At 40.7% G+C, this 16,762-nt stretch overlaps 1 protein-coding gene across 2 annotated transcripts in view; it reads right to left on the reverse strand.

Annotated features, from left to right (window-relative positions):
• The window catches only part of mrc2 (mannose receptor, C type 2), a 51,809-nt gene that overhangs the window by 16,214 nt on the left and 18,833 nt on the right, over nt 1-16,762 (reverse strand). For both annotated transcript variants that reach the window (XM_017454932.3, XM_017454940.2), the window contains exons 3-11: nt 15,521-15,694; nt 14,430-14,594; nt 13,432-13,545; nt 13,044-13,187; nt 12,420-12,611; nt 12,181-12,335; nt 5,355-5,459; nt 1,942-2,057; nt 66-214 (exon numbers count right to left, since the gene is read on the reverse strand). In XM_017454932.3, coding sequence (XP_017310421.1) covers nt 66-214; nt 1,942-2,057; nt 5,355-5,459; nt 12,181-12,335; nt 12,420-12,611; nt 13,044-13,187; nt 13,432-13,545; nt 14,430-14,594; nt 15,521-15,694 — 1,314 coding nt within the window. The remainder of the gene's footprint in view (nt 1-65; nt 215-1,941; nt 2,058-5,354; nt 5,460-12,180; nt 12,336-12,419; nt 12,612-13,043; nt 13,188-13,431; nt 13,546-14,429; nt 14,595-15,520; nt 15,695-16,762) is intronic.

Genomic DNA, 16,762 nt, shown 5'->3' on the forward strand with positions numbered 1-16,762 from the left:
TCTGTCTCCATGAGCGTGTGTGTGTGTGTGTGTGTGTGTGTGTGTGTGTGTGTGTGTGTGTGTACCTGGCTGGTCTCTGTTCCAGTTGGTGTAGGTCAGTTGCTCTCCAGTGAGCCAGCGGAAAGGGCCAGTGGTGTTCTCATTATGCAGTCCCAGCCAGAAATGGTCATCTGAACGGCCAAACACCAAGCTGTTCACAAACGCCTGCTCAAACCTACAGTCGAGCATACACGTATTATTTAGTGTGGTCTTGCTATACTGATAGCACTCCTAATAATGAGTCACTGCGGACTAGGGATGTAACCCTAAATGGTTTCAAAAACAGTATGAGGAGCACTATTTCTTTTTTGAAAGCTTTCCTGAACGTTTCACATGGCATGTGGTTGAGACTAAAGGTGCGCATAGATTTCTCTCAACCAAGGTTGTAGAGACCTTGTTAAACACTAGGACCATCAGTGAGACCCAGTAAACTGTGCAACGGCTACAGTCCTGGAGTTCTTACAGGAACGTTTCTCAGCAAGGTTGTCTCCATCTACAATTAGGGTCCACGTGGCTGCCATTTCGGCCAGCCACACCCCTATTGATGGAGTCTTGTGACAGACCATACCCTCAGTATGATGGAGTGGGTATATTCATTCCCACCGCGTGAAGCTCACACAACGTTGAGTTCCCTTTGAAAGGTTACGTCTGCATGTAACCGTGTTCCCAGAGAAGGGCATGACTGGGGCATGTCTATGAATTGCGTCTTTGCTTCAGACAATAGAGGCTGATGGTGTGGTTCACAGGTGCAGTTTTATAGTCATGCGATGCACGTAATTGCCATGTCACCTGACCACGGCAGGCATGATTTCACACGGACTTTCGATACTAGTCACGCGCGAGGGCACTTCCCACAGCGTGAAACTCACTCAACATCTCATTCCCTTCTCAGAGAACAGGGTTACCCCAGTCTAGTGTTTTCTAGTGTTTTCCCGAGTTTCTGGGGGCATAGTGTTAGGGATCATTTAAAAAAAATCCTGGTTTAGGCCATGCCCACTTTCGGTTAAATCTGAATACAGATACATCAATCAGCCATAACATTAAAACAACTGACAGGTGAAGTGAGTACCAATGATGATTTCATTACAATGGCACCTGCCAAGAGGTGGGATATACTAGGCAGCAAGTGAACAGTCTGTTTTTTGATGTTGATTTGTTGGAAGCAGAAAAAATGGGCAAGTGTAAGTATCTGACCGACTTTGACAACAGCCCAAAGTTCTGATGGCTAGACGACTTGGTCAGAGCATCTCCAAAACGGCATGCTGTGTGCGGTGTTCCCGACATGTAGTGGTTAGTACCTACAAAAACTGGGGAAGAGATGGCACCAGAATGCACTATGGGAAGAAGGCAGGAAAAAGGAAGAAGGCAGTGGAAGAAGGCAGTGTAATGCTCTGGGCAATGTTCTGCTGGGAAAACTGTTACTTTGACATGTACCAGATACCTAAACACTGCTGCAGACCAAGTACACCCCTTCACGGTAACGACATTTCCTAATGGCAGTGGCCTCTTTCAGCAGGATAACGCACCCTGCCACACTGCAAAAATTGATCAGGAGTGGTTTGAGGAACATGACAAAGAGTTCAAGGTGCTCACTTTGGAGATGTTCACCTCCAAATTCCTCAGGTCTCAATCTGATCAAGCATCTGTGGGATCTATGGGTTGCAGGACAAACAAGTCCAATCCATGGAGGATCCACCTCGCAACTTACTGCACATCTTGGTGCCAGATACCACAGCGCACCTACAGAGAACAGGTGGAATCCATGCCTCGACATGCCAGAGTTGTTATGGCTGTTTGGTGTATAGATACAGATACAGATAGTGGCATTGCGTTACACCCACAGTGTGTACTCTTTGCTTAGTTTTTTCATTTAAGAAGCCAATGTTGATATTTAGACTTTACCTGTTGTTGATTACAGCTACCGTGGCATTGTAGTTCGCACACACTCTTCTAGCACTGTTGAAAGATACAGACTCCTCTCCAACCCAGAAGCAGGCAGGACTGTGCCATTTCCATCCCTGTAAATCAGTTGTTTTTTTAAAAAAAGGGAAGCCAGGGGGGAATAGAAAGACAGGAGGTTTAGAGAGACAGGAGTCTGCCAGACATTACATCAGGGACAGGATGTGCGTTCATAACCCTGAATAACTTCTAATACAGATGATCTCACAGAATATGATTACAAAATTTATTCAAATAGGTAGGAACAACAAAACATTCGTATTGGTAGAGTACATACAACTAGCACCAGTTTTGAACTGGATTCAAGTCAGACATGAGTCATGTATTTTATGCCTTTGACTTTAACACCCGTGACTTGGACTTCCCCTCACTTGAAGCTAGGGTGGTGGAGTGGGTGCAGGGTGGGGTGGGATGAAGTCCAAGTCATAAATTATCTCTGTAACACACTGTTTCATCATGCTTGCTGTTCAAATTGAATGATATGGTGGCCCAGAAGTAGCCTCTGTCCTTTGAACTACTGACAGCTCTTTTGGTTAGAAGCTCATATTTCAGTCCAGCTGGAGGAAATGAGGACGAAGAGACACTCATACAAAGAATGTTTTACCTAATAAAATTAAAGCATTAAACCACAGGTGGGGAACTCATTTGGGGTAGGGGGCCACATTGGCTAAAATATCCCCTTAGGCAGGCCGAGAACAATCATAACAGTTAAAATTGAACTTGACACTTATTTATCAACCAAAATGGAATTCTGTTGGAAATTTTCATATAACAGCCATAACAGGCAGGATTAGGCTAACACACAACATGAAGGATAAAACTGATACAAGACCAGACCAATCATTTCACCACATCACAGTGAAATTGTAATTCAGTACTTCAACCTCAATTTTAAGGAAAAGAGGAAGACAACAGATTGTTGCTTTTTAAGTACTGCAACCAACTCATTTACCTTGTCTGTCCAAGCCTGGTCATTATACTGGCTGTACTTCTTCGCATGCTTTGTATTATATTGAATATTAAATTATTAAATTATTTTAGGACCACCACATGCTGGGAGCAAATGAAACAAATTGTTTTTTTTTTTTATTTCCCAGAAGAAATATTCTGTTGTCCATTTTTCTTGGAATATACAGCATTCAGAAGCCACCTTCCGTTTCTTTGAAAGAGACATTTTTCACATACCCATGTTTTCACGTTACGTTGGAAATACCCAAAGATTACAAGTAACCATTGGCAATAGTAGGGTAGGCACGTATAGCCTACAGTGAGGGAAAAATGTATTTGATCCCCTGCTGATTTTGTACGTTTGCCCACTGACAAAGAAATGATCAGTCTATAATTTTAATGGTAGATTTATTTGAACAGTGAGAGACAGAATAACAACAAGAAAATCCAGAAAAACGCATGTCAAAAATGTTATAAATTGATTTGCATTTTAATGAGTGAAATAAGTATTTGACCCCCTCTCAATCAGAAAGATTTCTGGTTCCCAGCTGTCTTTTATACAGGTAACGAGCTGAGATTAGGAGCACACTCTTAAAGGGAGTTCTCCTAATCTCAGCTTGTTACCTGTATAAAAGACACCTGTCCACAGAAGCAATCGATCAATCAGATTCCAAAATCTCCACCATGGCCAAGACCAAAGAGCTCTCCAAGGATGTCAGGGACAAGATTGTAGACCTACACAAGTCTGGAATGGGCTACAAGACCATTGCCAAGCAGCTTGGTGAGAAGGTGACAACAGTTAGTGCGATTATTCGCAAATGGAAGAAACACAAAAGAACTGTCAATCTCCCTTGGCCTGGGGCTCCATGCAAGATCTCACCTCGTAGAGTTGCAGTGATCATGAGAACAGTGAGGAATCAGCCCACAACTACACGGGAGGATCTTGTCAATGATCTCAAGGCAGCTGGGACCATAGTCACCAAGAAAACAATTGGTAACACACTACGCCATGAAGGACTGAAATCCTGCAGCGCCCGCAAGGTCCCCCTGCTCAAGAAAGCACATATACATGCCTGTCTGAAGTTTGCCAATGAACATCTGAATGATTCAGAGGACAACTGGGTGAAAGTGTTGTGTTCAGATGAGACCAAAATGGAGCTCTTTGGCATCAACTCAACTCGCTGTGTTTGGAGGAGGAGGAATGCTGCCTATGACCCCAAGAACACCATCCCCACCATCAAACATGGAGGTGGAAACATTATGCTTTGGGGACAGGACAACTTCACCGCATCAAAGGGACGATGGACGGGATCATGTACCGTCAAATCTTGGGTGAAAACCTCCTTCCCTCAGCCAGGGCATTGAAAATGGGTCGTAGATGGGTATTCCAGCATGACAATGACCCAAAACACACGGCCAAGGCAACAAAGGAGTGGCTCAAGAAGAAGCACATTAAGGTCCTGGAGTGGCCTAGCCAGTCTCCAGACCTTAATCCCATAGAAAATCTGTGAAGGGAGCTGAAGGTTCGAGTTGCCAAACGTCAGCCTCGAAACCTTAATGACTTGGAGAAGATCTGCAAAGAGGAGTGGGACAAAATCCCTCCTGAGATGTGTGCAAACCTGGTGGCCAACTACAAGAAACGTCTGACCTCTGTGATTGCCAACAAGGGTTTTGCCACTAAGTACTAAGTCATGTTTTGCAGAGGGGGTCAAATACTTATTTCCCTCATTAAAATGCAAATCAATTTATAACATTTTTGACATGCGTTTTTCTGGATTTTCTTGTTGTTATTCTGTCTCTCACTGTTCAAATAAATCTACCATTAAAATTATAGAATTATATGATCATTTCTTTGTCAGTGGGCAAACGTACAAAATCAGCAGGGGATCAAATACTTTTTTCCCTCACTGTAAGGACACCGACAAGAGGACCTCTAGTGGATATATAAGTAAAATGAAATATGAGAGAGGAGTGAGGTCATAGAAAGAAATAGGTTTAGCAGATGTATGAAAATACTTCCAGCTTTGTGTGTGTGTGCGTGTGTGCGTGTGTGTGTGTGTGTGTGTGTGTGTGTGTGTGTGTGTGAGAGTGTGTGTGTAGTTTGTTTGACCTCCTCACCATTGCATGTGGTTGTGGGTTAGGAGGCTGGAAGCATAGCGTGTGTGTGGGAGACTGAGTACAATATTTACAATATGTCTTTGGCACATTTATGCTGACTGAGTACATCTGGAGTTTCAGCAGTATGACGCAGCAGAAGCTCTGAAAAGATCCTTTATTTCAGCAAAAAGAGAGCGAGTGAGAGAGAGAGCGAGAGAGAGAGAGAAACTATACTAATACAGCCACATTAAGAAAAGAAAGAAAAATAGAGCATTGAAGAGACTGATGACAGATAAAGAACTTTGTAGTACCTGTCTGCACCCGTGGTCTTGGATCGGTCCATCGGTCTTCTGAGCTGCTTTTTTACAGATGGAGGGTAAAGAGTAATTGCAGGGGCTATCATTCCAGCGGCCTTCCTACACACACACACACACACACACACACACACATACACACACACACACACACACACACACACACACACACACACAAAAACAGAGAGACACAAAATAAAGGACTTACACAGAGCAATTTCAAGTTAAAACCTCTGTTTATGGTTTATGTCTTGTCACATTTTTGCACAATTTACAGTAAATACCTCTATGCCACGTACAGTAGCACCACCAAGCATCAACCAAATATGCCTGCAGAGTTTTAACTGCACTTCAAACCTTTACTACAATTTATATAATATACAGTTTCATCATGGTTTGGTGCTCCAGAAGTAGCCTTTGACCTTTGAACTACTGAATAAACCCTCTAAGAGAGTCATCTATTGTGCATTTTGTCCATCACAGTAATGCAGCCAGATACCTTCAATGTGCACTCACAGCCACTGATGTTCCACTCAGGAGCCCAAAAACAAAAACTTAAAGCAATACTTCAATACTTTCAAGATAATCTCTATCTAAAGCATCTGTACTATACACTCATGAAGCACCTAATTAGGAACACCTGTACACCTACTCATTCCTGCAATTATTTAAGCAGCCAATCGTGTGGCAGCAATGCAATGCATAAAATCATGCCGATACGGGCCAGTAGCTTTGGGTAATGTTCAGAACAACCATCAGAATGGGGAAGAATTGTGATCTCGGTGACCGTGGCTGACCGTGACCATGGCTGACCGTGGATCTCATTTTGACCGTGGCATGATTGTTGGTGCCAGACAGGCTGGTTTGAGTATTTCTACAGTATAACTGCTGATCTCCTGGGATTTTCACGCTCAGCAGTCTAGAGTTTACTCAGAATGGTGCAATACAAAAAAAAAACATCCAGTGAGCAGCAGTTCTGAGAATGGAAACACCTTGCTGATGAGAGAGGTCAAGAATGGCCAGACTGGTTTGAGTTGACAGAAAGGCTACAGTAACTCAGATAAACATTGTGTACAATTGTGGTGAGCAGAAAAGCATCTCAGAATGCACAACACGTCGAACCTTGAGGCAGATGGGCTACAACAGCAGAAGACTACGTTCATGACCATGACGATGAGTTCAGTGGTCTTCAGTGGCTTGACCAGTCACCGGATTTGAATCCAATAGAACACCTTTGCGATGTGGTAGAACGGGCGAGTCACAGCATGAAAGAGCAGCTGAAAAAATCTGCAGGAAATGCATGATGCAATCATCAGGATGCATGTCAACATGGACCAGAATCTCAAAGGAATGTTTCCAACATTGTGTGGAATCCATGCCATGAAGAACTGAGGCTGTTTTGAGAGCAAAGGGAGGCCTACCCAGTATTAGTGTAGAATTCCTAACAAAGTGCTTAATGAGTGAGCAGCACAGACAATGATGAAATTATAATGAAGGTCACTAACAATATACATCGGAAACAATGTATAATAGACGTACATATAATATAATAGTTTTAAGAGTTGTTCAATTCTGTCAAAACATTGTGTTAAGCGTATTTCAGTCGAAAGATTCTGTGAATTCTTCAGTGAAAGGAGATTTTTTTTGGAAGAGAAATATCTGACTTTTTTCAGAAGGTAGAATATGTGGTGATTTTCAGCCAGCATTGATCAAACACGGTCGCATTAATAATTCAAAGGATTTTATATCATAATGTGTTAGACTGTAAAAAGTGGACAGAATAAATCTCCTTAAGAACAGCTTTGGTAAGATTATTTGACCTCGGCAAGACGTTTCTTGCTTGAATGTAACAGTTTTAGCATATTGTATTTGCACATATTTCATTTTAAAATACTGATTTTAATATCTGCCCCTTAGACTTCCATTATGAGTGAGTTTTTGGTTGATTGTGGTTTTCTGAAATTCCTGACTGTGGTAATTGCCCATGCACTACGATTGCAGTTAATACACATCAGGTTGAAATACACTTTAATACACCTTTAAGACACAATTCTTCATGCAGGATGGTAGCTGCAAACATATTTTGCATTAAACTCCTTCAGGAGCTCATTTTATCAGCCGATCTGTTCATTTTTTCACACAGATGAAGTTGATAATAAGCAACGACTTGTACAGGTATTATGTTTATCTGGGCACCTTCTACCTTTTGCTTACAAAAGCGTACCAGCATGTAGGGATGTCACTAGAACCGATACTTCGGCACCAAGTCGGTACCAACATTCTTAAAACGGGACGATACTTGTTTTTCTGCAGTAGCATTGGTACTGGAAGTACCGTGGTTGCGATTCTTCCGGACCTGATGGGGGCAGCAAATACGCACAAGTGTTTTAGTCGGTCCACAAGTAGTGAAGAAGAAGAACGCCTACAAGCACACGGGAAAAACTACAGAAGATTAGCTTAGCTTATCAAGTTTAGCTCCGCCCGAGTCGTTGGGAGGAAAAGAGAGGAAAGCTCGTATCGGTTTTCCGGTGTGCAACTGATGCTATCGGTCATTTCAAACAAAGCGAGGAAACACCTGGAAGACGGTCTTATATTATATTTGTTTGAGGCAGCTGGCATTGTAGCCGTGAAACCAAGTAACGTTATGCTCCATGTAATGTTTGCGATAGCCAGTTAATTGTTAATGATGCTAACACATTGCAGTGTTATAAACTACCTCTGAATGGGCCACTATACATCGCCATTCAGCCCGTGTCCTGTCAGATAAATGTAGCCTAATGCCACTAATAATTATTCAAATGTTCATGTTTTTAATAAATTGTTTTGGCCTGCCACCATATCAGTGAATTTAAACTAATGCTTGCATTCAGAGTATAAGGGGTGTCCCCCACTTGCCAGTATCAGCCAGAGGAGGATGTCCTCCAGGAGAGTTTTTTTAAATTTAATTTATTTTATATTATTTTTATACCACACCGTGGTATCGACTTTGGTATCGAGTATCGTGTATTTTTGGTGGTATTGGTACCGACTACTAGATTTTTGGTATCGTGACATCCCTACCAGCATGTAAGATGTGAAATTCCATTTTCAGGTTTAGATGGTGTTCCAGGTATTGCAAAACAACAAGCAAACCATAGCGCAATCTATTGAATATTAAATTGAGAATCAGAGAAAACAAAAGTTTTTCTTTTGATTGCTTATGGATTAGAGCAATAATGGTAAGGCCATAGCATTTACATAATGGTGATTTAGTGCTGAAACAAAAGTTGGCCTTATCTTGATTCGGGCCTAAGTGGATGCTGTAAATCATGCTGGAGGAAGTCAGGCCACAACAAAGAAGTAAGCATTCCATACACCACGAACACATAACATATGATTTCATCAGGTTTGTTGATCAGGCTGAAAGATTTGGTCTCATTGGTGTCCCTTCCTAGTTAGCAACATCGCTATGGCCCAGATCCGGCCCACGCCGGACACTTTCATCCGGAATGATGGCACTTGGGTGGTCCGCTCCTGTTTGCCAGATTTGGGCCACAAGCAAGCCACAGCGATGCCGCTTGTGCCATATTTTTTCCAAAGGTGGCCCACATTTGTTTTGTGATATTTGGGCCATATTCATTATTTACGACATAGGCCGCTTTAGGGTCACATCCAGATTACACATTGCCGTACGCACTTCATCTTTGCCTAAAAAAGGCTCACTTGTGATTAGGAATATTTGAGCCATATTTGCTATTTTACATGTAGGCCACTTCAGGTTCGTATCCATTTTGTCCGAGTCAAAAGAAGGCCAGCAGTGCCGCAACACTGCCTGAAGTGGCCCACATTCGGATGCCATCTGGGTTTAGACCTCTGAACTACTGACAGGAAGTCCTGGGGTGCGGTTTTTGGTTAAAAGCTAATAATGCAAACAGCAGAGTAACAGCAGGTCTCATTCTCTGTTACTTTATTATTCACCTGCAGTTGATTATTTCCCTTTTGGTTTTGCAAAATATGGGTCATTGTTACTGCTCTATTCTTAACAGATTCCAGTTTTCCTAAATTCAGTATTCTGGGTGTTTATCCTGGATTTTGGCCCTTGTAAGAGCTATAACGTTTTGTATTTCCAGCTGATATGTACAGTATATAATTGAAAACTACAAAATGTTATGTTTTATGTGATTTAGTCTGTTATATAATAATATGTACACAGGTTATTGCCTATAAAGCAAGAGGAAGCTGTGAAGATGCTGTTTTCTGTATTGCAGACCAATATAATTTCTGACTGAATTTACACGGTTTACTTGATTTTTATTGATATGCAATGAAAATAAATAAGTTAATAAAATACATTACAGAGAGCCACATACAACCCTTGACTGATATTTTATGTATATGAGAATGTACTGGCTGTCATGTACTTTGAATACATTTCTTGGATTTTTCCTAATAAACACTCTTGACTCAGTCCTCTGCTCAGTCCTGAACCTATCCAGTCCTGCAAAGTTCACATCCACCTTAAATGTAACACTACTGACCCAGAGAACTAAGACATATACTAGCACCAGAATAATATATTCAGGTATGTTGGAACTATACTACGCAGTGTAGTAGAAATCCAGGGATCTATTTAGACTAGCAGAAATAGAGGCCATGTCTGAGGATATTAAGCACTGGACCTAACATCTGGCTTTGTGGCTCACCTGAGACCGGCTTACTCTGTGCTCAGCTCAGATATTAGTGCACACTTTATCGTGGTGAGGTATGTCATTTTACCATGGTGAGTCTTTTAAATCACATACTAAAATAAATTGCAAAAGTTGTTGTCTCTACCAGATAACATGTAAACCATCGACACCCACAGCAGCTTTAAAAAGAGTCTGAAAACGCATTTATTCATGTTTTAGTATGTATTTTTTTCTGTTTGTTTACCTCTACACTTGCAAATTTGAAACTCAAGATATATTAAAAAGATGACGGTCAAAGTTAGTTAATTGGGTTTAGCACTCATACCTTTTCTTATGATAACACCTGAGTGAGATGAAGCAAATGAAATCGAATGACATACAACCACACTGCACTTGCTAGTTCAAAATTTCTTAAAATGTTCATAGGATCAAGATCACATGCTCTATGAAACACTTTTTAAGCTGTTTTGTAAATACTTCATGTTACACGTACATTGAATAGAGTTCAGAAACTGGGTTCTCTTATTACACTGGGCCCTTTCACGATAAACATAGCTGTGTGTGATTGTAAATGCTTGTTGTAATGTTTTATTTTGTTTAGCTTTCATTTTGTTTCCATTATCTTATGGTTTGAATTTAGTCTTCTGTTTAATGACCTGCCTTCAAAGTGCTCTCCAAGATTTCTACAAATAAACTAAGAAAATGAGTAAAAATCACCACAGTATCAACTATGACTTTTGGGATGCTTGAAAAAAAAAAATGCAGTGACGGCACAAATCAAAAATTTGTATCAAATAATTTTGGGTTTTTGGTTCCTAAAATGTTCAAAGTTTTTTGTGTGTTCTGAGAATGTTTTTTGTAACGTTCCTACACACGCTTGTTACATTTTACTTGTAGAAATGTTAACATAAAACAGTTCCATTTTGCTACTCTTAGTCTTCCTGAGAACTTTGTGTAAGCAAATGCTAAGAACATTGTGAGACAACAGTTTATTTACTGCTAAATTACTATTCAATTCTGATTGGACAGAAGGTGTTGATTGAGTAAGGAATAACTCACGGCTAGGTGTGCATTACATGATTTTAATGCACGATGTGCATAAAAATCATGTAACACCCAGCTAGCCATGGATTATCCTGCTTATACTATGGTCGATTGCCAGCACTGACAATTAAAGATGTCAATCATGTCAGCAGTGCAAAATTTCACTGAAAGGATACAAATAAAGATAAATTTTCGTTAGTTATTTTATATACGTGTCATGTATATCAAAGGAACTCTGGACTACAGTTCCAAGCAGCCACTGCACCTCACTGCATCACGGTCACATGACCACCGGCACCTGAATCACGTTCATGTTAACGAGCACATGTGTATATAGCCACAGTTTGCACTGCACTCCTGATCTTACGGTTGTCTTTTGTTGCTGTCGGTTTGTCTTAGTATCCATGGTCTTTGTATTCACCGTCTTTGTTAATGTTTGATTCTTGCCGCAATGTTTTGCTGCCTGTTTATAGTTTTTGTTTTGTTTTAGGTATTCATTAAAACTGAAAATCTGCACTTGCATATGTCTCCGCCTCTAAATCGTGACAATATGGGTCATTAGATCTAGAATTCCGTCTGTTCTAAATCAGACATGGACATAAAGTAGTGAAATAAGATTACATTTATTTGAATGAATTATAATAAATAGTTATTAGAGAGAGAGATAGTGTGTGTGAATTACCGTGTCTGTGCATTACCACGTCTCTACTAATAATAAAGCTGTGAGTTTAACTAATGTATGCAACTCTCACTGTATGTTACTAGGATTACAACTGTTTTCAGGCAGCACATTAATTCAGAACGGTGATTAAACTGACTTGAACCACCTGTGCATTACACGGTTTAAATGCACACCTTCAAGACAATCAGAATCGAATATTCAGACAGACCATGGTATAATTTCCTATTTGCGAGACTCGAACAGTGGTTAATATGTTCCATCTCATATATTAACTTTTTTTCAACACATGGACTTTTATGGTGGATGCTCTGCATAAACAAATTAAAATTGTGTACAACTGTTGAATTGGTGCAGTTCTATGACGGAGATGAATATTTAGCATGTTTTGAATGACTCTCCAGTACCAAGTACAAGTAAAGCTGAAACTCACAGGACCCCACATGATGACGCAGTCTTCCTGCGTGTTCAGGAAGTTGTTGGGCTCAAATGGGTGCCAGAATGTGAAGATAACAGGCGTGCTGTCTGTCCACTCGAAATTCATCTGCATGGCGGTATCATGCAGCCCGATCCACAACTCTTCTACATCTGACAATCCAAGAAAAATGCACTTATACACTTCAGCAATTTGAAAATGATTGTTTGCGTTAGTATGTGTGTATGTTTTTGCACCTCTTTTCATGTGCATATTAATAAACTCCAGCTCTGGCAGTGTGTGGATGCTGACTAAGTGGGCATCCATCTTCTGGCAGTTTTTCTCAGCGTGAATCCAATTCTGCTTGTCTGAGCTCAGCCTGTAGCAGCCTGCCTGGAAGTTCTGCCAGCCGATATCACACTGGTACCGTCCATCGTCTGTCCATGAGTCTAAAAATGTATAAACATCAGGAAAAAAATGCATGGTCTATGCATAACAAATACAGAGAAACATGGGTTGCCCAACAGAAAAACGTTCACGCTATCCTCCAGAGATCACAAGTTTGAATCCCATGCAGCCATCTGTGGCCGGGAGCCCAAGGGAGCAAAATTTGCCGAGCTCTCAGGGAGGGAGGGTTGACGTAGTCTCTCTGCCCTACCAATAACAGAGACACTATCCAATCATGGGCATCTATGAAGTTATGGATCCACCAAATGTGCGACACTGCCTCCAAGTTGCATAGGCAGCAGTTCAAAAGGATGCGGTCTGCTGGCTTAGCCTATGCCCTTCCTAGCCGTGTGACAGGGGAGAGCTGCCGGATGTGTGGGAAATGGCCATGACTAAATTGGGAGATTTTTTTTAAACTACATAGAAACACACACCTGTGGTGAAAGGGTCAAGGGTGGCATTGGGCCGTTTCTTGCAGATGTAAGGCAGAGCCATGGAGCACTCTTTGTTCTGCCAGCGCCCTGAGCTCTCGGTGCGGATCACGCCACAGTTCTGATCATCCTCGTGGTTTGGCTGGTCTACAACATACACACACAAGCATTATTCAAATCAGTTCTGCCTGATCCAGACGATTACCTGCAGTCTCACAGACGGCAAAAGAAAAGGCAGGGTTTCTCACCGATCCTTTTAAGTCACAGTGAGTCAGCATTGGCTTTTAAATTCACAGTAATTAGTAAATGAATCGTGCCATTGTTCCACTCTAGAGATGTGCATGAGCATGTGTTCTAAGGGGTGTGGCTTTGCTGGCAAGGTTCCTCTCACCTGTCTCCCAGTTGAGGTATTTGAGAGGAGCGGAGTCAGACCACTGCCAGCCTCCGTTGAGGTCCAGATCATTCAGACCCATCCACAGAGTGGAGCTGTAACCAGTGAGAAAACCTGCAGGAATATAACACAAAATATATTTATATATTTAGTCGCAAACAAGTAATCCTTAACATATTACTTTCTTTGTAATCCCTATTTTTTCATAAGGTGCATTTCCCCCAATGTTCAGGAACCTTTTGAGGAACTAAAGATATAAGGCAGGGGTATTCAACTAAAATATGTAAAAGTGCAGTTATATAAAATCCCTTGCTTAAAAACGACCAGATAAGCATCTAACATGGCTGAATAGTGACAGCACTTACCTTTTAATGTTTAAGCATTAGTGATTGTAGTGAGTTTATGGCTATAAAAAAGAAAATTCAAAGCTGTTACGTTTTGTTTCGTAGTTGTGCTTCACATGACCAATTCTGACTAGCACCATGGACTCTAAACAGATCCAGCAATAGAAACATCCATCCATCTATCCATTTTCTCTACAGTTTGTCCTACACAGGGTCACAGGGAGCCTGGAGCCTATAACATGGGACTTGGGGCACAAGGTGAGAACACCCTAGATGGGGTTCCAACCCATCGCAGGGCACAATCGGACAATTACACTACAGACAATTTGGAAATGCCAGTTAGCCTACAATGTATGTCTTTGGACTGTGGAGGAAACCGAAATACCCAGAGGAAACCCCCGAAGAGAACATGCAAACTCCGTGCACACAAGGCGGAGACGGGACAGATTATACATATCTATTTTAAATTTGGCATGGGGAGAATACATAAATGCATACTTCTCTATTCATACACTCAACCAGGAACAAAAATCGGCCCTGGTTTCTGCAGTAGAAATGTCAAAGTTCCAGAGATTCCTGAAAAGGTTGAGGTTGAACCTTGCCTCCATTATCATAATCATATCACCCCTCTCTCTCTCTCTTTCTCTTGCTCACCGTTGATAAAGCTCTGCTCCTCCACCTTGGTGATGCTCAGCAGTTCTGCCCCCTGCTGTTGGCAGCTGGTGTGAGCCTCCTCCCATGACAGAGTGGCCTGGAAATTAAACTGGTAGCAGTTATTCGTCAGAGAGTCTGTGTCCCAGAATGTCTCACAGTCCGCACCTAGAGACAGAGACAGAAACAGGCATGTTTTCACTGTGCCAAACTACTGAAATGCCAGCTGGTGAGTCACATGAATAAAAACAGTCCAGGTGTTAAGACAGGAGGAATTATGCACAGTTTTGTCTGTATTTGTTTTGGCTCAGTTTTTGCAAATAGAAGCGATGGTTAGAATGATAGACATCTTTGTTTTTGTTTTTAAAAATAGGATGCATTTCCATTTTCACTAGGGCTGCCAGAACGTTGAAACAGCCTTAAGATTGTCTGTAAATGAATGTACATGTGTTAATATGAGAAGAAAATTCCAGTAACTACAGTGCACCACAGTAATAGACATAGTAAAAATTGCAGAGCAATACACAAAGTTTCCAGAGAAACACGTCATTTCAGACTAATGGCATTTAACTTGATTCCAGTTTGAGATAACTTGTTTGGAAACTGTCAGTCCAATCTGGCCAGCTCTTTAAAGGTCAAAGTCTTCTGTATTGAAGACTTCTCAATGGCAGAAAATTTACAGACTATGAAAATCACCAAGACTGGAGATTCGGTCCATAATTGTTAAATATGAAAATCACCAAGACTGGAGATTCGGTCCATAATTGTTAAATAAACACCTCCTTACAGAACAGTTTTTCATATAAAAAATTACTTTTATTTTTAGCACATTTTAAAAATCTATTTATTATTAGCCTTGGTTTATGTGAAGCGTCTGCCAACGGTGTTCCTGTGAATGAGTTGTTACTATAGAAAAAAAGAATATTAGAATGAGAGCATAAACTTGTGGTTTGTTTTCTTGCAGCTGTCAGAGCTGATGTTACAGAAAATTTATCAATACCATCTGACTAATCAGATCTGAAAATGCAACAACGCTGTGGCATAATGTAATATATTGCAAAATTAATAACACATCATAAGCACAGTATACTCACTCTTAACGGGGCAGAATCCCCAGCGTTCATCTTTGCCATAGTCATGTGTAGTGGCACACCAGAGATGGCCGTCCTCTCTCCCCACACTGGTGCAGTTGTGGAACCACTGGCCATCATAGAGGAAAGGAAAGTAACACGGGTGTCCGTGAGAGTTTCCCTGGATGGTGTAGATTTCTGTGAAGAGGGGAGAAATTAATAATTATCTGACAAAAAAAAAATCCCTGCATGTATTAGGGCTACTGAATCTTTCTTGTTTTCCAGCCTGTAATCTCTTGTTTCAGTTAGCAATTCAGGAGTGGCCAAATACACGTCAACTGTTGCTGCAAGAGCAGTAAGTGGAAATTATTACACACTTTCAGTATAAACAACGCTGTTGGAGTACAGCAGTAAAGAAATAATTACATTGCGAAAGAATTGCAAACTGCTTTTTTGCCCTTTCCAAGAAGGACTCATGTTTGTACATGTGCACAGGTCTGCTGAACAGTGCCATGTCACTTTAAAGCCCTAAAGACATTGGTCCATGCTCTCTCTTCTTTTCTTAAACTGTGTTTCAAATCACATAATATCACCTAATAGTAGATTAACACATTAAACCTACTTCTAAATGGATTTATACATGAGAGAACTTGTAAACTGTACCATTTTATAACTAAAGGTGTAGTCAGTGACTTTATCAACAAAAAAAAAAAATAGCTAAAGCTCAAAATTCTAAGAAACTAAACATTCAAATACATACAGCTCTTCTGTTTAGTGTTCCCTCTCAAACTATGACTTCAAAAAGATATCTACGTTATAACACTTGAATCGTCGTGTTAAGGTTAAAGATTTCTGCAGCATGATTGACGGGTAAGTATCATATAGTCAAAAATAATACAAAATGTATGCGATTACAATTCCAATTAATGCATTTTCCAGACTACTGCATTTACAGAGTTTTTTGCCACCTAGTAAGCATATTATATCTTCTAAATAATTTAAATGCTATATCTTCTAGAAAGGAATTAGTTCTAAAAAGTATGTGGATGGATTTACTCACTCAAAATATATACAAAAATGAGATCCAATCATGTTTTGGGTGAAGTATCTTATTTAATGATTTCTCCTGCATTCTAAATTCTTTCTCTTGAAACATGAACTGTAGAAAATTAGCTGCAACTGCGAAATATCTGAAGTTACAACAGTTCTTCTTACTTTGAATGTGAGAAGATGTAAATATACTATTAGAGAAACCTAGTGTCTTTT

The sequence above is a fragment of the Ictalurus punctatus genome, chromosome 2, assembly GCF_001660625.3.
Source record: "Ictalurus punctatus breed USDA103 chromosome 2, Coco_2.0, whole genome shotgun sequence".
Classification (NCBI taxonomy): Eukaryota; Metazoa; Chordata; class Actinopteri; order Siluriformes; family Ictaluridae; genus Ictalurus; species Ictalurus punctatus.